General features: G+C 43.3%; 1 protein-coding gene across 1 annotated transcript in view; it reads right to left on the reverse strand.

The window, feature by feature from the left end:
- The window catches only part of FLT1 (fms related tyrosine kinase 1), a 198,852-nt gene that overhangs the window by 32,663 nt on the left and 140,760 nt on the right, over positions 1 to 25,429 (reverse strand). The window contains exons 15-18 of the mRNA XM_010362346.2: positions 24,967 to 25,098; positions 12,632 to 12,738; positions 6,572 to 6,704; positions 1,457 to 1,561 (exon numbers count right to left, since the gene is read on the reverse strand). Of these exons, the coding sequence (XP_010360648.2) occupies positions 1,457 to 1,561; positions 6,572 to 6,704; positions 12,632 to 12,738; positions 24,967 to 25,098 (477 nt within the window). The remainder of the gene's footprint in view (positions 1 to 1,456; positions 1,562 to 6,571; positions 6,705 to 12,631; positions 12,739 to 24,966; positions 25,099 to 25,429) is intronic.

Here is a 25,429-nt window from a genome sequence, read left to right on the forward strand (position 1 = left end):
AGTGGGCCAATTCCAGGAGGCCAGACCTCTGCAGCCCCTCTTTTGTGGCAGACTGGTGTGGAGGAAAGAGCACTGCATTCAAAGCTGGAAGACTTTCGCACACAAACCCTGACTTACACTGAGCAGCTGTGTGGCCTTGCAGAGGTTATTTAACCTTTCTTGGCCATGTTTCCTCATCTGCAAACAGGATAATAATGTCTACCTCACAAAGCTGTTGAAAGGAAATAAGAAAAATGGCCGTTTCGTATGGTTCAGCCTAATATGAAAATCATCTAGTCTGGTGCTTTCTAGTTGACGCCTCTTCTCTTCAGAATCTGGGGTTCTGGAGGGGAGGGTGCTAGCATGCCTCTATTTTGACAGAAATATCTGCCATCGTCTGGGAAGTCTACTCCAAACAAAAGTTCTGACTTGTGGATGCCAAACTCCTTCCCAGACTACTTTCAGAGTAGAACTGGCAGGTTCTTTGTAGAGTTTTATTAGTTTTTTCTTGAGGAGTACAGCCTTTTGAAGTTGAAAATATATTTACATGGGCCTTTTGAAATGATGGAGTTATTGCTAGAAGATTAAGAACTTTGAAGTCTCTCTAAGCAAACAGCCCTTTCTCCTGGAGCCTGTACCAGGTACCTGAGTAGTTGGACTCACAGCTTGCTGGGCCTCAAAATCTCCCAGCAATATCCTGGAGACTTTGGAAAGTTAAAAGCTGCTTTTTGAGTTTTCAGTTCTGTTGAATTGAAGCATCATAAAATTCCATTACAGATGAGGAAATGAAGTATTTTCTACACTGTAAAGGACCTGTGCGTCTTTGAGACATTTGGTTTACACAACTTTCACTGATTTTCATTTTCAATCTGTCTTTGGTGTTGGGCATAAGTCACTGTGTGATTTGCTTCTACCTCCCAGTGCTTCACAGAGTAGTAGTATGTTTCAACATTAGAAAGATAATTCAGTTTTTCAAATTGCTAAAGAGGAAATGTTTTATGGCTGAGGTTGTTAGTATAAAATAGTTTAGAGTTCTGATCAACTCAGTTGTTCTAGCTTTGTAGTTTTACTTTATAGTCAGGTCAAGCCCAAGCAAAGCCACTGGGATTTAGGATGTGCTGCTAAGTTTCCATTACAGCATCACAGTGGATCATGCCAAAATTTGAACCTGCAGTTACAATGGGCTTAAGTCCCTTGTCTACAGTCTGTGATGTGAGAAGAGAAAGACTCTTTGAGGTGACAGAGATCATTTTCCTGTGGACTGTGCTGGATTGTTCCATTTACAAGGTTTATTCTGAGCTCGTGCTGGCCTAATCTAAAACTCATGAGCAAAGAGGCCTCTAGCAGTAGAAGAAAATTATGTGGCCGGGGCAGAAAAAGCTTGTGTCTGTTCCCAGGCTATATCTAACTTGTACCAACATTTAGGAAATGCAAAATGGTGATGCATCAGTTGAAAGCCAAACTACAGCATACATACCTTTCAGCATTTTCACAGCCACAGTCCGGCATGTAGGTGATTTCTTAATGCCAAATGCTGATGCTTGAACCACTTTTCCAAAAGCCCCTCTTCCAAGTGATTTGCCTACAATGAAGAGAAGACAGTGGTTTGTTTGCCAAGGCAATAGGGTGAATTTAAGTCTTTTTCAGGAAGGAAATGCCTTTTCCTATGTGTGCACGTGAGGCATGGAATCTCCAGTGAACTGACCCTAAAAGAGACAAAGTAAGGGACTTGTTTCTGGAGCCTCTTCCTTTCAACTCTTAACTCTGTTCCTGAGGCCCCACATCCTTCAGAGATAGAGTAAGTCCCTAGAAGGCATTCAGTGAAGGGAGATGTCCAGTTTCTTTTCCACAAGGTCCTCGCATAGGAGAGATGGGACCAAGTCCCGTGTGGTTTCTTCCATTGTTTAATAACATTATGACCAAGAAGACTTCCCTGTGTGGAACCTAAGCTCTTTTTCTTGCCATTTGCAGTCATTTTCTCTCATCTGTTTTCAGCAAAAAGGGAGAAATAGAAAATGGTGATTACTACTGTGGATAATAATAAAGGTCATAACTTTCAAATAATCACTAAGTCATTTCTCTGACTTCCCTACCAGGCAGAATATTCCCAGTCTTTCTAATGTGTCTTATATGAATATCACAAATCCTCATGGTTCAGCACAAGAGCCTGGTCAACCGCTGGTAGAGATTGGTTTCAACCCCAGAGAGGTAGTTGCTAAATGCAATAACCAAGCAAGGTTTCTTCCATAGTCTCCATAATGCTATGCTATAATGACTGTTAATATGTTTCCTTCCCTATCCTAGAATGAGCCCCCCTGAGTAAAGCAGGGCAAGGACCATGTCTGAATCTTCCTGGAACCTGCTTGGTGCCTGGTGCTATCTGTCATTACCGTATATTGCTGCCCAATGGGGAGTAGTATTCAGGAATTTGTGGGATGCCCAAAGCGAGTCTCCTAGTCATAGGTAACTAGAGGGGCCCGTGGGATGGAGACCCTGAGATTGATGCCCTTTGGGGAGGGCACTCCCTGGAGTATCTAAACTACCTTTTATATCAGGGAACTTCCTTTTGTACATCAGGAAACAGCTCAGTAGAACCCAGAGAAATGGTACCCCTCCAGCATGATATGCTCAAAGAAGAGTAAGTGAAATCAGTCACTCGTTTTTTGGCTCTTCTTGGGGGAAGGGGAAATGACAGAATACCACGGGTTGGTTAAAACTATTATAAATCCTGGCAGTTAGACTGTTATTTTAACACAACCCCTCCTTTCCCAACCAAGTGCTCTTTCTTAGACCTGTCTGATAATGTGCCTTCAGTTAATTAATCTTCTTTCCTCCCTTCCCTCCTCATACTCCGCTCCCTTTCTCCAAAGGACATTTTTGTTTGTTTGTTTGTTTCTTGTAGTTGGTAATGAAGCTTTGCTTCTTCCTCATCATATTAGAACCTTTCTACTTTTATGCCCAACTACTGAGTGACAAAAATGTCTTTACCTTGCTCTGCTTAATGTCTTCTACTACCCACCACCCCAGGTGTCCAGTTAGGATGTATGAAAATTTCAGTTATACCAGTGTCATCATTAGGGCCTCTGTGTGGCTGTCTGCAGGGACATGCTCTGCATTCGGAGGGAACACTAGAGAGATGACACGTTTCTCTTTTTGTGAAACATGCTCCTGTGGTGATTACTAAATGACATTCCTCCCAGAGCATGCAACATGGGCAGAGCTACAGCCTCTGCTTCCTTCTTCGTGTAAAATTGTCCAAGAAATAGACCAGGATGGGGATCCTTGAGTGGAAATAAAAGAGCCTCCAGTGGATCCTGAAAGTGCTGCATCTGAAAATCAGGTGTGGGAACAGCGCTGGCAGATGGCTTCTCTATACTAGTAAAAACTGGTGCATTTTGGTTGGAGGTTTATTCCTTGTTTTATTTGGAATAAAAGATCAATGTTTTTCTTCCACAGTGCCTTCTGCCATCTAAAAAGAAAAGTGTCCTGAGCCTGATAAATATCCGGATCTTTTCTCCTCACACTCCTAAGACTCTTGCATGTTTGGGGTAGGTGGCATCCTTTGCACTTTCCATAGTTTCAGCCCCCACATCCCGTCACAACACACTTTGTTTTAACAAGTGTTTGGGACTTTGCTTCTTATCGGTGAGAATAAACTGGCTCTCATTTAGCTTCCTTCAGTCTTTTCATTTATTCTCTTGGAAGCCGACTGCTCCCTCGTAAAACAGCATGAAGCTGTTATGGGCTCCTTAGTCATCTGATGTGTTGGAATGCTTCTGCAGACCCATGGTTCCAGTTTCAGGGGAGCCCAGTTGCATCAGACTTGACCTCACCTGATCCTTCTTTTCCCTTAAAATTCTCCTGTGTGTCCTGGAATGCCACTGACTAGCTCGGAAGTGTGCTAGGTCATTCCCATACAATGCAAGGATATTGGAAGCTCCTCCAAGAATGTTTCGGACTGGCCAGGGGCCCTGGACACTCTGGGGAGAGTGCATGGCAGCATGGGCTGGGTTGTCACTGGTATTCAGGGCTGGTCTTACAAGAGGCAGCACCAGCCCAGGCACCATTCGCTTGCCAAACTCCAGACTCCCTGTATGGTTAGCTATATTAGGTAATTCTGACTTTTGATTATTTTCCAATAGAAAGATGCAATGTTGAACATTCTTCTTTTTTTTTTTTTTTTTTTTTTTTGAAAATGGACTCTCATTCTGTCTCCCAGGCCAGAGTGCCGTGGCATGATCTTGGCTCACTGCAACCTCCACCTCCTGGGTTCAGATGATTCTCCTGGCCCAGCCTCCTGAGTAGCTGGGACTGCAGGCACCTGCCATCACACCTGGCTCATTTTTGTATTTTTAGTAGAGACATGGTTTCACCATGTTGGCCAGGGTGGTCTCAAACTCCTGACCTCAGGTGATCCACCTACCTCAGCCTCCCAAAGTGCAGGGATTACAAGCGTGAGCCACCAACCGGCCTATTCTAACTTTAATAAATTTATAGGACCTGAATTCTCTCCTAAGTTCTGTGATAAATTTATAGAAGCTGAATTCCCTCCCATGGGTTAGTGAGGAATCATTTTTTTTTAGAGGTTCCTTTTGTTCTTGGATGTCAGGAATTTTAGTGGTAGCAACACCTTTGACCCAAGCTCCAACTGCATCCATCTATCAGGTACTATAAATTCCAACCCCACTCACTAGGGCTGCTGATAGCAACCAACGCAGTAGATACAGCTGAAACCAGATATAAACTTGTGTATTTCTCTACATTTACAACGCCAGTATAACTGCCAGTTAAAACAGCCTTTTCTCTCTATCTGGACATAATCTGGGTTATTCTCAGTTGCTAGACATTACCTCAAATTACTTTGTCATTTATTTGGCTTAAGAAATAAACAAGTCTTGGGCCTCCTTGCTCCCACGGTAATCAATCAGAGGAGTGTACCTCCGGGCCTTGCAGCCACAGTCTGCATTGAAAGACAAAGTTAGCAGACTTGACACACTTTCTCTCACCCATCAGAGACACTCAAATGGACATTAGCCAAATCCTAGCATGTGGCAACTCTGGAAAGGAAAAGAGCAATAAGAATGATCTTTAACAAGGAGACTGAAAATCATAATCCTGAAATGGGATTATTTAAACCCACAGAGCCCCAGGGGAATTCTGGCAGAGAATTAGCAATCTGTGATGCGGTGTGGATCGCAATGATACTAGGAAGGAATGAAGCAATGGGACAGAAAGCTCGTGTGTCCTATACTGGAAGAAGCACGTTTGATTATGACTAATAACTCTGGAAAGCAATGTGGGCTGAGAATGGCTCGTGATTGTGGGAAAATTATCCCATATTTCCTGCCGAGGTCACCGAGGGGCTGGGCTAGCTGCCATATAATTTACACTTGCAGAAGAAACTCATCCAGTGTGCCACCTGCCCTTAACTACTCTAATGTAGTTGATTTTTTTTCTCCTGTCCATAGCCATTGCTGGCTCTCTCCTGTCTCTCCAGCTTTTAACTGATTTCCAAGTTTCCTCCCCAAGGAGGCCAGTCCTTTCTCAATGTAAGCAGAATAATTTCAAAGCCCAAGAGAAAAACAAAAGTCATTTTCCCCCCTCTCTGCCCCCTACATCCCTCACCCCAGTATCATTTGCTTGTAAGGAGAGGGGCGATACTGTTGAATTTGGAACAACAGGCTCTCCACACTGAGAGTGACAAGCTCCAAGAATACTGGATCCACAATCTGTTTTCCTAGTTTCAACTACTAATGACTCTGGCATACACAGGAGTGAGTGGAAAACTTTCAGAAGCCACAATCCAAACATTTTGGGTAGGAGTAATTGAGGTTTCAATTGTTTTGTAGCACCAGAGGCTGGAGATTAATGGGCTTTGTGACGTCTGAGTTGGAGGAACTGGAAGGTAGGCTGCGGGAAAGCACATTTGCCTGCTGTTTATAGCATCTGCGCTACCTGGAAAACAACAGTCTTTGCTCTTCAAAAGTGAAACTTAAATGACTCCGCTAGGGCTTTCTACTCGGTCTGGACGTTCCCAGGAAAATCCAAGTATGTAATTTGTGGATTTGTGCAGAGGGTTTTTTTGATCCATGGCCTTGAAGAGCACCAACTCTTTCACCAAATGTTTGATTTCACTGTTCCTTGCCACCCTCAATTACATTCTGGATCACATATTTCTAATCCCCCAACAGTTTCATTATGTAAGAGTATGTGTACTTGTAAGCCTCCTGTTGGAACGCCCCTCTCCCCGTGCCCCTTCACTTACCACTTTTGCGCCTACCTCCAGACTGAGCCTTTGAGGGGACAGATGCACGCACCTTTGCATCTCCAGGGCTTAGACCAGTGTCTGCTGCTCAGAGAAGGTGCCTAATAACTGTTGAATGAACACACAGGTGCTGCCTGTCACCTTGTACTGTTATCTGAGCATTGCTTTGGAATTATTTACTTTTGTGTCCATCTCCCTTGATAGTCTGTGAGCAGCTGGAGGGTAGAATCCCAGGTCTGGTTTACTTTTGCATCTCTCAAAGCACAGTGCTTTTAATGTAATATGTGCTCAGTATAGGTTTATAAATCTGTTGAACAAGTATCTTACCCAGTTTAAGTCTCTCCCGGGCAAACTCCCACTTGCTGGCATCATAAGGGAGCCGCTCACACTGCTCATCCAGGGGAACTTCATCGGGGTCCATTATGATTGATAGGTAGTCAGTCTTTATTTCAGAAGAAGACTGAGAAATAAAGAGATCTCAAAGTCATTAAGAAGAAAACAACTTTACGAATCCTGGATATTCAGTTAACATCCACTGTTTTATTTGGGATCGTTTGGTTGAAACTGTGTGGCCAGGTACAGAAAGTACTTCTCCACATTCACATACACTCATCACACTTGAGTGTGCAATTTCTATTAAACAACTCCTTACTATTCCCACACTACATTTCTGTAATGTGAGCTCTACCATCCCATCTTGGATAACATGCGCTCAAATTCTCCAGTGACCTTATGTGTTGTACTTGATCTTAAACAATTATATGATGGTCTTGCTAAAAAATGCAAAGCATTTTTATAAAGTCATTCCAAACAATGACTAAAAATAACTTTCCATGGCCATCTTGTATAAGCAGGAATATACATTACAGATGGGCCAACAGTCGGGTGCATTGTGGCTTTTCTACATATATAGGAAAGGCAAGAAGTGGCAAAGTAAACCCAGGATCCCTGGGGCACTGAAAGGCACATTTCTTATGAAGTGTTTAAACTTTCAGAACGCCTGACCTCTTAGTTGCTTCAGCTATCTGGAAAGGTTGTAGCTGAATCCCTAGTGAGATTAGAGTAAGGTTTACCTTCTGTAAGAAATGGAAGTTGAGGCCATATGTGGTGGCCTGTAATCCCAGCACTTTAAGAGGCTGAGGTGGGTGGATCACCTGAGGTTAGGAGTTCTAGACCAGCCTGGCCAACATGATGAAACCCCATCGCTACTAAAAATACAAAAATTAGCCAGGTGTGGTGGTACATGCCTGTAGTCCCAGCTACTTGGGAGGCTGAGGCAGGAGAACTGCTTGAACCCAGGAGGCAGAGGTTGCAGTGAGCCAAGATGGTGCCACTGCCCTCCAGCCTGGGTGACAGAGCGAGACTCTGTCTTAAAAAAAAAAAAAAAAAATTGATTATTTCAAAGGTCAAGGAGTAAATATGGTATAAGACTTATACACAAGCCACATTCTGAGTTCCTTTGTCCCTTGGTAGGATGTCAAGTGAGTAAGGCAGACATCTGCCTTAAAGTGCTTTTTTATCTTGGTAATGCAAATCAAGCCCAGAAAATACCCTTTATTTCAGATCATAGATAAGTGGATTTACATTTAATGTTTTAGATTTGTATCAATGGGGGTATTTCCTGTTAATGGGCAAATTTCTAGAATTGATGACTGCATTTCTGTGGGCAGACTCTTGGGTAGGATGGAAAGGAAGTATGTTTCCCATATAACTCTTGGCCAGAAGTTATGTAAACTTCATTTAAATGAGTTTTGAGGCCCTTCCTTTTGGTGCTTTTCCCTAAACAGGATCAGAGTTGGAATGGAGAAGACAACCTCTCCATACACACCGTTTCACACTCACCCGCATTCCTCAGCCCTTACTCACTCTGTGCTGGGCTGTCACAGCTCACCTCATCCATCACTCGCAATCATTCTCCTTCTCACAAAAATTTTCACTAAAATGTGTGACAAATAGCTCAAAGCAGAAAGGTTTGCTTGGCCTCCGTAAAGGATGAGAAGCAAAAAACGATATGGAACACGTTTGTCACGAACTGTGGTTGCCTTTGGTGTTAGACTATGAGGGTCCGGCCTGCCAGACACTCTGAAGAGTATGAACTCCTATACCAGGGTACTGGGTGTCCATTAGAGAAGCTGCTGTAGTAGTAGGTTTTATGACTAAACTTTTCAATGTCCAGTGTACCCAAAGCCCTGAGAAACTATCGCCAATCCTCAACAGGGCATAGGATAGCTGAGACCTCACAAGGGACATCTTGGGCTCATGCAGGGTGTGTGGGGAGGCTGGCAGTAGTGTTGACAGAGGCAGGGGAATAGGCAGTGGTAGGCAGTCTCCCATGCGGCACCCATGGAATTTTATGGTTTATCTCAATAAGGCAGGTGAGAGGAGACACCAAACAAACCTTAAGCGAGGGCTTTGAGGAGACTGTGATAGTAAAATGTTAGTTGGCAAATATTTATTCTTTCAATTGACATTAACACTGAGCAGCTACTAGGTGCTTGGCATGGAGGCTGCACAGCTAACTGCTTCAAAGCCCAGGCATGGGGGCCGAATACCTGGGTTTGAATCACAGGCCAACTTCTGCCCACCCACACACATAACTGTGGGCAAGCGGCCCTCTAACTTTAGTTTTCTTATCTGTAATAATGGTACTTATCTCATAGGGTTGTTGTGAATATCAAATGAAATAATCCATGGAAGGCTATTAAGAGCAGGGCCTGGTATGCAGTAAGCATCAATGAATGTTAGCTATAATTATAACAATAAATGTTAGCTATAACTATGCAGGGTGAGGATAAAAAGATAAAATGCCATCTTTATCAATGAGGAATTTACATTGTCGTTAGAGGAACCACATGGAAATATTTTTGGATGTCTTGTTCCTCTTTGCCTCCCCCAATCCCTTTCAAATTTTATAGGCATTCCGTTTTTGAGATAATGATCTCTTGTTCTCATTCTTTATTATTGACATCAAAATTTCACAGCATTTTAGAAATAGAAGGGACCTCTTCAATCTAGTCCCAACGTATCTTTTCAGTTTTATTTTTGTTATTTTTTATTTTTTTTAATGTGGAGTCTCGCTCTGGTTGCCCAGGCTGGGAGTGCAGTGGTATGATCTCGACTCACTGGAACTTCTGCCTCCTGGGTTCATGTGATTCTTCTGCCTCAGCCTCCCGAGTAGCTGGGATTATAGGCGCCCGCCACCACGCCCAGCTAATTTTTGTATTTTTGGTAGAGACGGGGTTTTACCATGTTGGCCAGGCTGGTCTCGAACTCCTGACTTCAAGTGATCTGCCTGCCTCGGCCTCCCAAAGTTCTGGGATTACAGGCATGAGCCACCGTGCCCAGCCCCTTTCCAGTTTTATTTCTACTGTGCTCCTCTATGCTAAGTAACCAGACTACTTCCCCGCTCTGGGGAGTAGGAAGGACTAGGGCGGGCTGTTTTTCTGCTTCTTTCCTTCCAGCTACAGCCTTCAAAGTCTGTCTCAAGCCTCGCTTTCTCGGAAGTTTTTTCTCCCCTTCTCCTCCTTTGAACTCCTATAGCCTTTGTACCTCCCTTGCAGATTTGGCAAGTTTTGCTTCTGTTAGATGTATTTCCCTATATGGTGTATCTCCCCTTTCAAAACTATTGTGTGATCTTTGTTTCCTTCTCAAGCAGTGGACTTAGTTGTCATGTCTCAAAATCAGTCACTCCAAATGGCAAAAGCCTGATGTTAAACATTTACCATAGAGGATGGCTGCTGGCTTTGTCTCTCATACCAGCACTATAAAGTATATCTTATTGGTTGTAAATATCAAATCTAAGGTCAAATAGCCTGGGTTCGAAACTAAGGTCCAACCATAGTGACTTTGGATCAGTTAACTTTATCTTGCTGAGCCTCAGTTGCCCTCTCTATAAAATGGGAATAATAATATATTTACCTTTTCATATTTTTGGAATAATTTATTGACATAATACATAAAGAGCTTCCCATAAGACCTGGCATATAAATAAGGGCTAATCTCTAGAAATTGAGGAGGCCTTCTGATCAAGTCCTACTTCCCAAATATCCCTTGACTCTAATCATTTAGTCAGAGGCACCATAATTTCATTCCTTCTTTTTTCTTTTGAGACAGAGTCTCACTGTGTCACCCAGGCTGGAATGCAGTGAACTCCTGACCTCAGGTGATGCACCCACCTCGGCCTCCCAAACTGTTGGGATTAGGATTACAGGTGTGAGCCACTGCGCCTGGCCACGACTATACTTTCTTTCTTTTTTTTTTTTTTTTTGTTTTTGAGATGGAGTTTCACTCTTGTTACCCAGGCAAGAGGGCAATGGGGTGATCTTGGCTCAGTACAACCTCCGTCTCCTGGGTCCAAACCATTCTCCTGCCTCAGCCTCCTAAGTAACTGAGATTACAGGCGCCTGCCACCACACCAGGCTAATTTTTTGTATTTTTAGTAGAGACAGGTTTTCACCATGTTGGCCAGGCTGGTCTCGAACTTCTGACCTCAGGTGATCCACTCTGAGTGCTGGGCATCCCAAAGTGCTCGGATTACAGGTGTGAGCCACCACGCCCAGCCTGCCACCATAATTTCTTTTCTTTTTTTTTTTTTGAGATGGAGTCTCACTGTGTCGCCCAGGCTGGAGTGCAGTGGTATGATCTCGGCTCACTGCAAGCTCCGCCTCCCGGGTTTACACCATTCTCCTGCCTCAGCCTCCAAAGTAGCTGGGACTACAGGCACCCGCCACCACGCCCGGCTAATTTGTTGTATTTCTAGTAGAGACGGGGTTTCACCCTGTTAGCCAGGATGGTCTTGATCTCCTGATCTTGGATCCACCCACCTTGGCTTCCCAAAGTGTTGGGATTACAGGTGTGAGCCACCATGTCCGACAGCCACCATAACTTCTTACCTGGACTGCTATGAAGTCTTCTACCAGGTGCCTCTCTATTCATTCTTCCCCCCACAACCCCCAGTCCATTCTTCTCACAGTAGCCAAAATAATTTTTCCAGACATGTATCTGTCACACTAGGCGCCTCACTCCCCCATCCCTTCCTTAGCCTAACATACCTTTCTTCCCCAAGGCTTCCCGTTGCTTTTAGAATACGGACCAAATTCCCCACTATGGCCTACAAGACCCTGCCTGGCCAGGCCTTGCCACCTTCCCTTTCCATTCCTTGGCAGCCTCACCTCATACCTTGTTCCTCCTGTTCTCCACACTGTAGCCCTGGCCTTCTGTCAGTCTCTCCTTCTCACTGTGTTCCCCTCCCCTGCCCAGGCTTCTAAATGCTCTTCCCTCTGCCTACAACACTCCTTCCTCTCTTCCTTACCTTAACACTCCTCTTACACATCTTTTAGGCAGCCACTCTTTCAGTTAACTCAGAGTTGCAGTTTGACATTTGCGTGGCTGATTAAAGTCAATCTCCCCTGACTGCTCACTCCAGCATCTGCCCCACTGTCACCAGAGGGCCTTCCACAGGGCCTGGCATGCTGCACTGAGCGGGTATGCAGTAAATATTTGAAGCATGAATGAATGAATGAATGAATGAATGAATGAATGAATGTAAGCTCTTTTCCCACTGGATTTCAGAGAAGCAGATCATATTGCAGACCTAAGTACAGAAATCCCATGTCCTGAATGCCAACCTGGACCTTACAGTCTAAAGAACTTAATTTTGTGGTGTGACTGAGAGAGTATAGAACAAGAGTTCACTTACTTTTACTTCCAATATCTTATGAGAGAAGTCAAAGGTGGGCCTTTCCTTTTTTTTTTTTTTTTTTTTTTTGAGACAGGGTCTCACTCTGCCCCTCAGGCTGGAGTGCAGTGGCGTATGACTCACTGCTCACTTGACCTCCCAGGCTAAAGTGATTTTCCCACCTCATCCTCCCAAGTAGCTGGGACTACAGGTGTGCGCCACCATACCTGCCTAAGTTTTAAAATTTTTTGTAGAGTCAGGGTCTCACTATGTTGGACAGGTTGGTCTTGAACTCTTGGCCTCAAGCGATCCTCCTTCCTCGGCTCCCAAAGTGCTGGGATTACAGTCATGTACCACCATGCCCAGCCTCCTTTTTATTTATTAGCAGAGAGTGAGGGTTAGGAAATAAAGGTTTCACATGTTGCACGTTGACTTTAAAGACTCTATTAACATATTTTATATCAAAAATACCTTCTGTCCCTGAGAAGTATTCATCAGTTCATTGTTACGGCTTTTCTGTTGAACACCCCACCCTGTGGTTAGAGACATTCTGATGATTTATTTTCTTTCTGTGTTCACCAGGTCAGAAACAGGAATGAGAGGAAAGGGAGAGAAAGAGGGTCCAACGTTTGTTTGCCTACTCTAGACATCAGATCAGGCATTTTATAATATATATAAAAAGGAGCATAGAACATCATCTATGTTCTTACCCTTTTCATTTTTCGGATAAAGAGAGTTAATAGGAGCCAGAAGAGGGTCGCAGCCACACAGGTGCATGTTAGAGTGATCAGCTCCAGATTAGACTTGTCCGAGGTTCCTGGAGAGAAAAAAAATCACAATAGTGGTGCAAAAAAGAAACTCCCAAAAACTCAGAATCTTTGTGGTTTTATAAAAGAGGCTCAGTTTCCCTAAATGGTTTATCATAGCGAACCCAATCTGCTGCCACAAAATCAGTCTCTGGGACAGATCTCTTACCTACTGAGCCAGGCAATATACATGAACTCACATAATGAACTCACATAGAAAAGGCTTTCCAGAAATTTTGCTGTCAACTTTGCAAACTTTGTAATTCCAAAAATAGCTAAGTAAAAATCAGAGGAGAAATTAAAAATAGGAAAAAATTAAGGCAGGAACAAAAGCCCATTAAAGTGCTAAATCTGGAATATGTTAAATCTCCCTAATGAGTTTTAGAGGAAACTCTAAAGAAAAAGACAAAATAATGACATAAAAGGGCTCCTTTGGGACTCACAAAATTCTTCAAAGTAGGTTTTAAAAATAAAAATAAATCCAGGACTGTCACAGTTGCCTGTTTGCTCCCTTTGGAACAGCCAGCCCAAAGTGCCCACATCCCGCTCCCTGTGTCTAGGGCTGTGTTTCTGACTTCATCAGCCAGACTGGGGGGCCTGAGATAGAAGAGGCAATTGCTGGACCTGAATCCTTTCCAGTCACCTTCTCTATCAGAATCACAGAGATCAAAAGCTGAGCACTATTCCTCCAAGACCAAAAAGAAAAGACTTAAAGTATTCAAGTCATGCCTCCAGAGAGGGAACTCTGGAACTTGTAAAAAAAAATGCCTCCATGGACCAGAACAGTATTGATTCTTGTGAGCAATTTCCCAGGAATTCTAAAGTAATGCCTTTATCCTTTAACTTAATCATAATGAGACAGAAGTGGCTGGGCGTGGTGGCTCGCATCTGTAATCCCAGCAGTTTGGAAGGCTAAGGTGGGAAGATTGCTTGAGCCCTGGAGTTTGCGACCGGCCCGGGCAACATAGCAAGACTCCTTCTCTTAAAAAAAAAAAAAAAAAAAGATGTGGTAGCACACACGTGTAATCCCAGCTACTCTGGAGGCTGAGGCAAGAGGATCACTTGAGCCCAGGTGTTCAAGGCTGTAGTGAGTGAGCTATGATTGTGCACTCCCGCTTGGGCAACAGAGTAAGACCCTGTCTCAAAAGAGAGAGGGAGAGAAAGAGGGAGAGACAGACAGATAGATGTTTATATTAAGGTGGGCAAAGGACAAGTGAAACTTTCTTTTTAGAAATAATGATGTGGATGACGATCTAATTTGCTGAGCACTTGTTATATTTCAAGCATGCAAAACTACCCTATGAAATCGGTGGCAGTAATACTCCAATTTCATACATGAGCACTTCATCTTCGGGGCTCTTTGTTTCAATGCAACAAAGATGTATTGAGTTGTACTGGAGGCAAGGTTAGGGGCTGGAGGAGATAGAAAGATTAATGAGGGACAGTTGCCACTCTCAAGGAGCCCATTCAAACCTAACCAAGAGACTTAAGGCAAATACAAAGAAATTAGATTTTAAAAGATTTGGTGGTTGAGGGAATCTAATATATACTACTATCTAATAGTAATCTAATAATACTCTTTTGAAGAGGTGGCATTTGAAATGAATTTTAATCCACAGAGATGAAGGCAGGGGAGGGTATTATAGGCAGAGGAAACAGTATGAGTAAAGACCCAGACCTGGCCAAGTGCGATGGCGCATGCCTGTAATCCCAGAACTTCGGGAGGCCAAGATCACCTGAGGTCAGGAATTCAAAACCAGCCTGGCCAACATGGTAAAACCCCATCTCTACTAAAAATACAAAAAGAAAATTAGCCGGATGTGGTGGGGGTGGGGCGCACCTGTAGTTCCCAGCTACTCGGCAGGTTGAGGCAGGAGAATCGCTTTGAGCCCAGGAGACAGAGGTTACAGTGAGCTGAGATCGCGCCACTGCACTCCATCCTGGCTGATAGAGTGAGACTCCGTCTCAAAACCAAAACAAGACAAAAGACCCAGACCTGCGAAAAGATAGGGCAGTATAAAACAAGATACAGGACAGTACCAGACCACAGGGGTTTCTCAGCATCTGTGTGATGGGTTTGATCTAAAGGCTGCAGGCAGGTGGAGCCAAGGTTTCCTGCCCAAATCATAGCAAATACACAAGCTGGAAACCTGAGAAAAGCAATAACTCATTGGCCCTTGTTTAGTGCTTTCTATTCTAGGGACTTTTCTAAGGACCAACATGTATTGATTGTCACCAAAGACTCACAAAAATCCTACAAGCTAGATTATTCCTGTTGTATGAATGAGGAAATTGAGACAGAGACAGATTAAGCCTCTTGCCCAAAGTCACACAGCCTGCAAGTGGTGGAGCTGTGATTTTAACCCAGATAATCTGACTGCACATGCTTAACCACTAAGTTTCCAAGAGTACGCCACTTCCTCCTCTCTGATCCTTCCAGCCTTTACAAGCACAGATTAATCACTTCCTACTGGCCATAGTCCCCGCCACAAAGTTATCTTTTAGTCTGGAGTGGAAACTGATATTTTCTCTCCATCCAGCCCATCACGAAGTCCTGCCCATTCTACTTCCTTGGATCATTAAATTATCAGCTCTCCTACCCAGCTGTGACTGCCTAAAATAAGGCCTTATCAGTTCTCACCAGGACTACCTCATTGGCCATGGCTCCCTCCAGTCTGTCCTCCACCTCTGCAGCCAGAGTGATCTTGCCAAATCACCAATTTAAAATCCTATTACTCCTCTGTCTAAATTCCATTGTCTGTTCCCTATCACCGTCAGGATAAAAGTCCAAATCCTTAAATCCTTTATGCCCAACTTTGCCTCTTTTCAGCTTCATCTCCTGCTGTCCTCCCACTTGCTTCAGTCATGCCACAGTTCTTACAGTTTCTGAAATACACCGACCCTTCTGAACCTCCATGCTTTGGCTTTTGCTATTTCTCGGCCAAAATGTGTGCTTCCTGTCGACTGAGTCCATAACTTATTCACCCTACTCATCAGGTTGGGTGAATGAATATATATATATATATATGTATATGTTTTGCTTTACCTATCTCTAAAGAGTTTCATGAGGGTTTTAAAGAGTTTAGGGGCCAGGCGCGGTGGCTCATGCCTGTAAACCCAGCACTTTGGGAGCCCGAGGTGGGCGGATCATGAGGTCAAGAGATCGAGACCATCCTGGCTAATACGGTGAAACCCCATCTCTACTAAAAATACAAAAAATTAGCTGGATGTGGTGGCAGGCGCCTGTAATTCCAGCTACTCAGGAGGCTGAGGCAGGGGAATTGCTTGAACCTGGGAGGTGGAGGTTGCAGTGAGCTGAGATCATGCCACTGTGCCACTGTACTCCAGCCTGAGCTACAGAGCGAGACTCCGTCTCAAAAAAAAAGAAAAAAAAAAAAGAGTTTAGGGTCACATCTTTGTTCCTGTGTATTACTCCATAAAACATATAGACCACCACTTCTGTTGCAGATATGTTCTAGGTGCTAGTATACAGTGAGAAGAGAAAGGGCATGGTTGGAGCTCTCACAGTCTGGTATTCAAATATGAACTGATGAGCGTGTTATAAGTTCTGAGTGAAGCAGCAGAATGTAGGGCTATGGTTCTCTTGTTCACTGCTACATCCCTGGGGTTCAGAACAGTGCCTGGCATATAGTCAACATTCTGAAAATAGTGGTCAAATGAATGAATTGGCTTATTTGCTGCTTTGTCAGCTGTGCTTAAGTTTTCCTGAACCTCATGGGGTTGATTGAAAATAACTTCCTTAAAGAAATTTCTCAGTATGATAACCTTTTCTCTCAGTACACATCCTCACAATGGGAAGATTGTAAGCTCAAGTTCATATGAGTTTGGTTTCTTTCTCCACAGTGAGTGAGGTTTAATGCGGCCTTGCTGTACACACACACACACACACGCACGCACACACGCACACACATTCTTGCTTATGCTGCAAATAAGTTTTGTGGAATTTGATTGGGATTGGGATCCTCTCAGGACACAGTGGCCTTTGGCTGTCGGAGATGCTGATAGCATCTTGAGACATTGCACTGTCTGCATAAAACCTCTGCAGATGCTTCCCGCATGGAATGCACTAAGAGAGGCCCCCTTGATTGTGGGAACTTTCCCACTGCATTCTGTGGGACAGGAAGCTGACCCCCAAAGTCTAATTCCACAGTCCTTACTCAAGCAAAATTCGTTTCAGTGGGACCAAATGTGTTTGTGTGCAAACACTTACACATTTAAGGAATCAGCCCATTAAAAAACATCCTCAAGATGACCATTTATCAGGAAGGAAAGATCTATTTAATATTAATAATGTTCAGTACTGCTTATTGAAAAATACTAGAATTTTACAGTATGTGCTGTAATATCAATGCTGTATTGCATTTGATGGCTCAGTCTCTATCTCTGTTTGAAAAGCGACTGTTAGGACAGTCTTATGCTGGGTGACTGACTGAAGTGAACCCTTAGGTGTTTTTTCAGCAGTCAGACATCCACACACTGGCCTGATTAAACCCAGCTTCAACTTGCTGGTGACAGCTGATGAGCTAAGTGCATGAGATAACCCAGCTGCACACAGGAGGGGAAAGAGGCCAGGGAAATGTGGGTGGGATTTGACAGTAACTAGGAGTTAGCACTGGGTCTCAGGGACATGGCTCCTGCATGATGTGTGTGAAAGGCCAGCATCAGGACACAGTACAAGGTTACTTTTATTTGGGATACTGACAAGCATATAGCCAATTTAAAGAGTGTATGGTAACTGTATCTATGACAGACAGTTGACCTGGTTGCACAGAGCATTCCACGTCAATTACTCTCCCAGGCTTTATACCATGCCTTTTGGAATAGGGAGGGGAGATGCCACACCAGGGATGGTCTGAGTTCTGAAGGGGTGTGTATCTTGCCTGAAGTCTCTGCAGCTGCACAGTGTCCTGAGCTTTCCTGATAGCAGCAGTAGCTCTCTGTACACACGGCCTGGGCTGCATGGTCTGGCGGCATCACACCAGCCCTGACGTATGGCACTGTGTGGCATCAGACTGCATGAATGGGTAGGCAGCAGAGCCAACCAACTCAGCTCATGCAATATAACCAGTTTCCCAAGGAGTTAAGGAAACACCCCAAGCAAAAGACCAGAGCACCTTGGCCCAGGGCCTGCCTTCACTTAGGGACGGAACACAGGTTTCATCAGGAAAGGGCAGGTACTCTGTGCCCCAGTTTCCTCATCCTTACAAAGTGGAGATAACAGCCCCTTCCTCACACGTGAATTGTGTAAACCTAGTGTTAGCTATCATTTTGAAGCCTGCCTGCCTGCATTCTGTGGCTTAGAACACCTTTTAAGTGACCTACTAGTTGAGTAGGTCACTTCCTTCCTTCCTTCCTTCCTTCCTTCCTTCCTTCCTTCCTTCCTTCCTTCCTTCCTTCCTTCCTTCCTCCCTCCCTCCCTTCCTTTTCCTCCCCTCCTTCCTTCTTTCCCTTCTCTCTCTCCCTCCCTCCCTTCCTCTCTCCCTCTCCCACACTCTTTGTTTCTCCATCTACACCCCTTACCCCAACCCTTTTCTTTTTTTTTTTCCATATCACTTTTTGGACCTCAAGTGCAGGGTATCTTTTTTTTTTCCATCCAAACACATTGCATGTATTATTTAATACAATTTGCCTTTTCTTTCTGAAACAAATCAGATTTGGACCTAAGTACTCATCAATTTCTGCAAACAACTGGTCCACCACCTCCCTGGGAAATTTGCCTGACCCTACAGGTTGGTTTAGATGTTATTCTCTGGTTCTATTGTTATTATAATTTGAGTAACTACTTATGTGGGTTTATTGCCCATTAACCTATTAGGACCTCAAGAGCAGGACATGTTTCTTGTTCGCTTTGAGTCTCCAGCATTGACTCAGAGGAAGTCTCTATAAAGATTTAGGTATGGATGAAAAGAAAATTACTCAGATGCACTTTGACCTGACTCTCAAGATCCCTAAGCAACACGAGTCACTCAACCAGTGTCATCTCCTTCTATCTAAAACCCAGTCATCATAATCCAGGTAACCTTAAAATGTGATTTCTCTAGAGCCTATTGAAATGTTAAAATACGCCTGCAGACCTTTGTTACTGTCGATGAAGTTTTTTAGGAATCTATGTACACCAATTTGGAACTACTCCAAAGGACAGTGATGTATGGAAATGCTGTATTCCCATTAAATTTCAAGTACATTTTCAAGAGTACTTTTAAGTAAGGATATTTAAATTGCTGTTATGTGACATTAGTTCTGGAACACATTTCTTTTTTCACAAGTTAAATCCTTAAGTCAAACAGGAATTCTGTGGCTTAGAACACCTTTTAAGTGACCTACTAGTTGAGTCCAGGAAAAGTATAACTTTTGTTGAAATGGAATTTGGTATATTGTATTAACAAATGGTAATGTTAGGTAACACTTACAAAATTTTTATTATATGCCAGATGCTATTTTAAATGCGTTAATCCTTACAGCAATCCTATAAAGACTGGTATACCATCATTAGCATGCCCATTTTACAACGAGAGACTGGAAGCACCAGGAAGGTAAGGAACTTGGCAAAGGTTATGCAGCTCATGAAGAGGGAGGCATCTGGCTTCAGAGGGGGTCTTTTTAACCACCGTGCTGCACTGCCTTAGAGTTGAGATGCAATAGAGCAGGATGGTTGAACATGGTTCCAATTCTCAGCTCTGCCATTTCCTAGCTGTGTAACTCTGGACAAGTCACTTAACCTTTTTGTGCCTAGATTCTCACTTTTAACTAACTGTACTTCCTTGTGCCTGTAGGATTATTGCAAAACTTAAGTAGGATTATGGATGTGCATAAAATAGTGCACCTCATGTTCTATAAGTGCAAGATATTAATTATATGGTCCCAGGCCCTCGAAGAGCCCAGCACCAAGTTCCCTAGGCCTAATACCCACTTCTATAATACCCGACGCAGTTTTATGCCAGTCTAGTTTCTACAGAAGGAATTAAGATGAATATCTTTTGAGTTTGAATGATTTTGCCTCAAGAACTCTCTACATAGACCTCAAATCAGCCTAACTGAATTCCATCACCATTTTTTTTTAAATTCTTCTTGATCAACGCTAGCTTTATGTCACTGGTTAGATGTGAAGTATGAAGGCATGTGTATCGCTGCCCCTCAGCCCTCCTATTGGCATTATTGCCAGCTGGTTCATCTCTGTTTTGAGCACTGCTCTCTCCTCAGGAAACCCTTCTAAATAGCCAACACCCATGAGAGGCGTAACATCAATCCCCAACATAGTCATGCGAATTAGTTTATCACATCCTTTCTCAGTGCCAGGATAGTCATAGGAGTGAATTTGGGGGCAGGATTCAGGAAGAGAGGAGCTAATATGGAAGGAGGTCAGTCAGGGATCAGAGGAAGGTCAAAATGGAGAACTGAAAACTGATAGCTGGCCAAGGACAATACAAAGGAGTGACCGAAGACCCACGGCCATATTATTTTCAGTTTTTTCTATTCTTGACTTTTGGGATTTAATTTATTAGGGAACATAGTGTCTACTTTCTACTGGATGAGTCCTTTCTCAAACAAGTGACAACATACAATCGTTTGTAAATCAGCCTCTAATGCCATGACCAGCATTTAGACTGCAGGACGCTGACATAGTCCTTTTGTGCTTTTGTGATTTTTGTATCCATCAATCATCTTCAAAAAACGCTTAAAATGATAGTTGTTCTTCTTCAAGTTGTCTTCTCCTATGTACTTATAAATGATACTGAAATATAGTAAGGCCTAAATCTGATATAAGAATATTCTTGGCTGGGCGCGATGGCTCACGTCTGTAATCCCAGCAGTTTGGGAGGCTGAGGCGGGTGGATTACCTGAGGTCAGGAGTTCGAGACCAGCCTGGCCAACATAGTGAAACCCTGTCTCTACTAAAAATACAAAAATTAGCCAGGCATGGTGGCACACGCCTGTAATCCCAGCTACTCGGGAGGCTGACGCAGAAGAATTGCTTGAGCTTGGGAGGCAGAGGTTGCAATGAGCCGAGATCATGCCACTGCACTCCAGCCTGGCTGACAAAGCAAGACTGTGTCTCAAATAAAATAAAATAACAATAAAAAATAAAAAAAGAATGCTCTTGTATATATTGTGGTTATTTGCAATAATAAAGCATAGCTTAAGTCCTTGGATGAAATTTTAACAGCCCCATTGAGTTCCAGGGCTATTGAGCGCTATGTTAATTTCAGAAATGATTTTGGTTACTAACACTTCTATTGTCGGTTTTGATATGGAATTTCCCCTTTGAGAGCTTCATGTGTCCTCGTGCTGGCGCTAGGTCCAAACCAAACAAGACCTGTGATTATTTAAAGAAGGTACTTTGACTCCACAGTTCATTCATCCTTTACAGATACAAAAATAACACATTGTTTTATCTGTGGGTATAAGAATCCTTTCTCAAAGGAAATAAAAAGAGCAGACAGTTTCCTTCCTGGCTAATTCACCAACCTCTTTAAATCTGTTAAACATAGCCACAGACACAACTTGTTCGCTTGGTTTCATTTCCTAAACTCAATTTGACAAGATAGGTCAGTGTGAGGGTCCATATGCATCTAACAGGAAATAAAGTCTGAATCTAGGGAATGTTTCATAGCTACCAGGGTGGTAAGAACAATGACTCTAGAAGAAGAGTCCCATTTCAATTATAAAATTACTGAGCAGGTACCGTATTCAGCTGTTGTGAACAGCATCCCAGGATCAAATTTTAATCCAGTGAACCCAAACTATTTCCATGCAAGATACTGCATCGGACTCATACATGCAAGCTTTTCTAAGGTCCACATACTATTAACATTCAAAATTTCTTCCTGTGCAAAATTATATTCTTATATAGACTTGAAACCTGCCTCTTGGAGATTTCACTACCATCTCCCTTCCCTTGGTTCTAGTTATCTTTTCTGGTGTGTCAAAGAATGGGTTACATGCCTCTTCTGTCTGAAAGCTCCTTAAGTATTTGAAGACAACAATCTTGTTACCCTCATGTGGTCTCTTTTTTGGACTACGTATCCTCTTTTCTGGCACTATCCTATTCCTATCCAGGATATAGCTCGACTTATTTGTTTCTTTTATAAATGGGCACAATATTTCAGGTGTGGCTGGGTGAGTGCCAATCACATAGTCTATGTTTTCAGCTAACTACAATTTTTAAGCAAAAAATGTTGGATATAGCCATCACTCTAACAAAAGAGAGCAAAGGAGAAGGCCAAAAAACTATAAAAAGCAGACACAGAGTTCAAAATCATGGCAGTTGGGGGCAATAATGAACAAAAGAATGGAATATATGTTTACATATTCCATTATGTATGCCATATATTATATATATGTGGCAACCAATATGGGCAATTCAAGGGAAAATTACCTCCACTTTTCACAAGAGTAAATGATATGGCTAACAGAAAGGTTTAGAAACTATCAGTAGGGCCGGGCGCGGTGGCTCAAGCCTGTAATCCCAGCACTTTGGGAGGCCGAGATGGGCGGATCACGAGGTCAGGAGATGGAGACCATCCTGGCTAACACGGTGAAACCCTGTCTCTACTAAAAAAAAAAAAAATACAAAAAAAAAAAAAACAACGAAATTATCAGTAATGCAGTATTCTTAACATCTGACTTTTCAGAGAAGCATAACATTAATGGGAAAAGGAATCAGTGTAGGAAGTCTAGAGGCATGTAAACATAAGAGAAATGGAGAAAATAAAAATAACAGGATCACTAGAACAGTGCTTTTGCTCAATTTTATCCTAAGTCCTTGCAGACAACTTCCTCAGGCACCTCAGGAATGAGAAGAGCGGAGCAACGGTGAAAATATTCTGAGGTTTACGTGGACTCACGTTTCAGCCTCACCACGTAGTCTTTGTGCAACTTTGGGCAAGTTATTTAACTTCTTTGAGCTTCCATCTTCCCATCTGTAGACTGAAGATACTACTATTGACTGCTTTAGATTCTTACAAGGTTAATAGGATTCAGTATGTATGTCACATGTCCAGCACAGTGCCTGCACATAAAGGTACTAAATAAATGTTTCGTGCTAAGTGCTGGGCATGTGTATGGGATACAAAGATATGTCAGACAGTACTGTCTCAAAGTTTATAATTCGGTAGGGAAGAGAAGCATATCAACGCCAAAATAATAATAAAAGGCAGAATAAAATAAGTACTGACTAATGATTCCAGAAGCGGGGAATGAGAGAGCAGAGAATGAGTATCTGCCTCAGCTGTTCATCCTGGAGGATATTCCAGGGCAGAAAGCATTTCAGCTGGCCTGAGAGCACAAGAAGGATTTGGCTGGAATAGGGAATGGAGCCTGTACAAAAGACATTCCAGGATGCACTAACATCACAAACAGAGGCCATGCTTGGCATTATGTAGCAAGTCGGGCTCACCAATGGCCAAAAGACTGACTCTAATCCAATCTGGAAGGCCCCCTGGTGCTGCTGATCTGGCCTGGAGCAGTGAAAGAATAACAGCAGGCCTCCTGCAGAGCAGACTGCTGGCGAACAGAAGGGTGGTGGTTCTGAAGGTAGGCAGAAGAAACTCACAGATGTCGTAAATGCACAATTTTAAGCACACTGGCTTCTGAGAAACCCAGATTAACCTGGCAGAAAAGGGAAGGAAGTCAAGACTTTGGGGAGAACTACAAACACGCAAAAACGTCACTGCTTCACACCCACGCTCCTCCCAGGCCATCAGAGTCCAGCCATTGCTGCCCCATATTCCCTGATGGAGGGGTGGGCACAGGGGAAGGCAGTCATGGGGTGAGGGGAGGGGAGTCTGAGAAAAGTTCAGTTTTCTCCTCCAGTCTGCCACGACTAGACTGTATGAGTTAGGTGAGTCAGTTCAGACCTCTCTGGAGGTTTATCACTGCTCTGTGTATCTCACGGGGTTGTTGGGAGGATATGGGGGAAATGACATTTGCTCTGAGGATTAGTGAGGTCTCCTTGCTCTCTGTGTTCCCTGGCCCGACACGGCCATTCCTGAGGGCTGGATGTCTGGGGTGCCTGTTAAAAGAAAGATTAGCAGCCATCTGGGGAAGAAGGTGTTAAACAGATGCTAATAAACTGTCTCTGTATGAGCGAACAGAAAAGTGAACATAATATTTTAGAACAAGGATTATTTGGGAGACAAAACCTTTAGTAAAGGTATTTGGGGAATGCTACCCTCTCAGTTTTTCTGGAAGTTTACCAGAGCAGTTTCAGACTTTCAGGGGGCTCTTTAAATCATCTGGTAAAAGAATAGAGATGATGTTCTGTTTTAAAGGGGTTTGAATTCTCAGAGTTAAAATATTTAAGCAATGTAAGTTTCAGGGGGAAAAGAACTGAATTACATTGCCTTCTTCCTAGTTCCTCCCGGCAAAATACTTGCATATTCTGAAGTTGACTGGTTAGCATTTGGAAATAGGCTACTGAACAAATTCCATCTTTTCACGTCAAACCTCAATATGCCATAGATATTTACATCTAAGAGGTGCCAGTCTGATATTTTATGATGTTGTAAATTTTATGTTTTGGATGATTCTTAGCATTAGGGAATTGAAATTGAGGTTGAAACTGTTTTCCAAATGTAAGCCACATGGCCATAGCCAGGGTAGGATTAGGCCTCTTTGTATTTTGCTGCTGAGCAAACTGTCTGAGACCTATAAAGAGGAAGCACTTGGAATATTTTTCTTAAATGTGGTCTGTTGATTACGTGTTGCTTCTCTCTGATAAAATATTACAGCGCACTTCATTTTAAAAGCCAGCTTATTAAAGCATTTGGAATAGCAGAATATGTCTAACTCCTGGGAATTAGAAAAGGAAAACAAATGAACAATTTTAAGTGTGCGAGTTCCCCCTCCTCACCTACCCCCCTCCCTTTTCTTCCTTCTTGGACATCTCTCTCACAGGTGTGGACTACTCTGGCCACTCTCTGTGGCAGGGCATCATCACACGGTCAGAACTGGGTTTCCTTTCTTCTGGGAACGACTTCTCCCACAGACACTGTGTTCACATTTTGGGCTCTCAAGGATGGCCAGCCAGTGTTTTCACCTTCTGCTTTACCAGACAGAACGAGACAGTCCCTTCCCGGAGTGGCAGGGAGAGGGGAGAAGGAGGTCAGGGAAAGGAACAGACTGGAGCGGGCAGCAGCAGACTGGGAGGTGGAAAGTTAAACAAACAGGGAAATAGATGTCTGACCAATTTCTTGTTGCTTTCTTAAGCAGCTGTTTACCTTGAACAGTGAGGTATGCTGAACTTTCCACGGAGCCCTTCTGGTTGGTGGCTTTGCAGTGATAGACACCTTCATCCTCTTCTGTGACTCTTTCAATAAACAGCGTGCTGCTTCCTGGTCCTAAAATAATTCCTGAGGAGTGTGAGATGTTTAGATTAGTGGGCCTGGATGACAAACAAAAAACAGCTACTTCTGTAACACAGCCTTCTTCCTATCATTATGCATTCAGACAAGGAAATCCGAGCTCTAGTGAACCTGGGGCAGGGTTGATTATTTGTTTTCTCTGGGTCCAGGCTTTCTTTTGCTTTTCTTTCCTTCTTCTTCTTCTTTTTTTTTTTTTTTTTTTTTTTTTTACAAGCTTTCTAAGAGCACCTTCACCACCCAGCAGAGCTGTCATCCTCAGCTTCGGAGATGCAGATCCACCCACCCTGTAGAAAGAAACGCGAGGCAGCTGCCATGCCCA

The sequence above is a fragment of the Rhinopithecus roxellana genome, chromosome 18 (assembly GCF_007565055.1).
Source record: "Rhinopithecus roxellana isolate Shanxi Qingling chromosome 18, ASM756505v1, whole genome shotgun sequence".
Classification (NCBI taxonomy): domain Eukaryota; kingdom Metazoa; phylum Chordata; class Mammalia; order Primates; family Cercopithecidae; genus Rhinopithecus; species Rhinopithecus roxellana.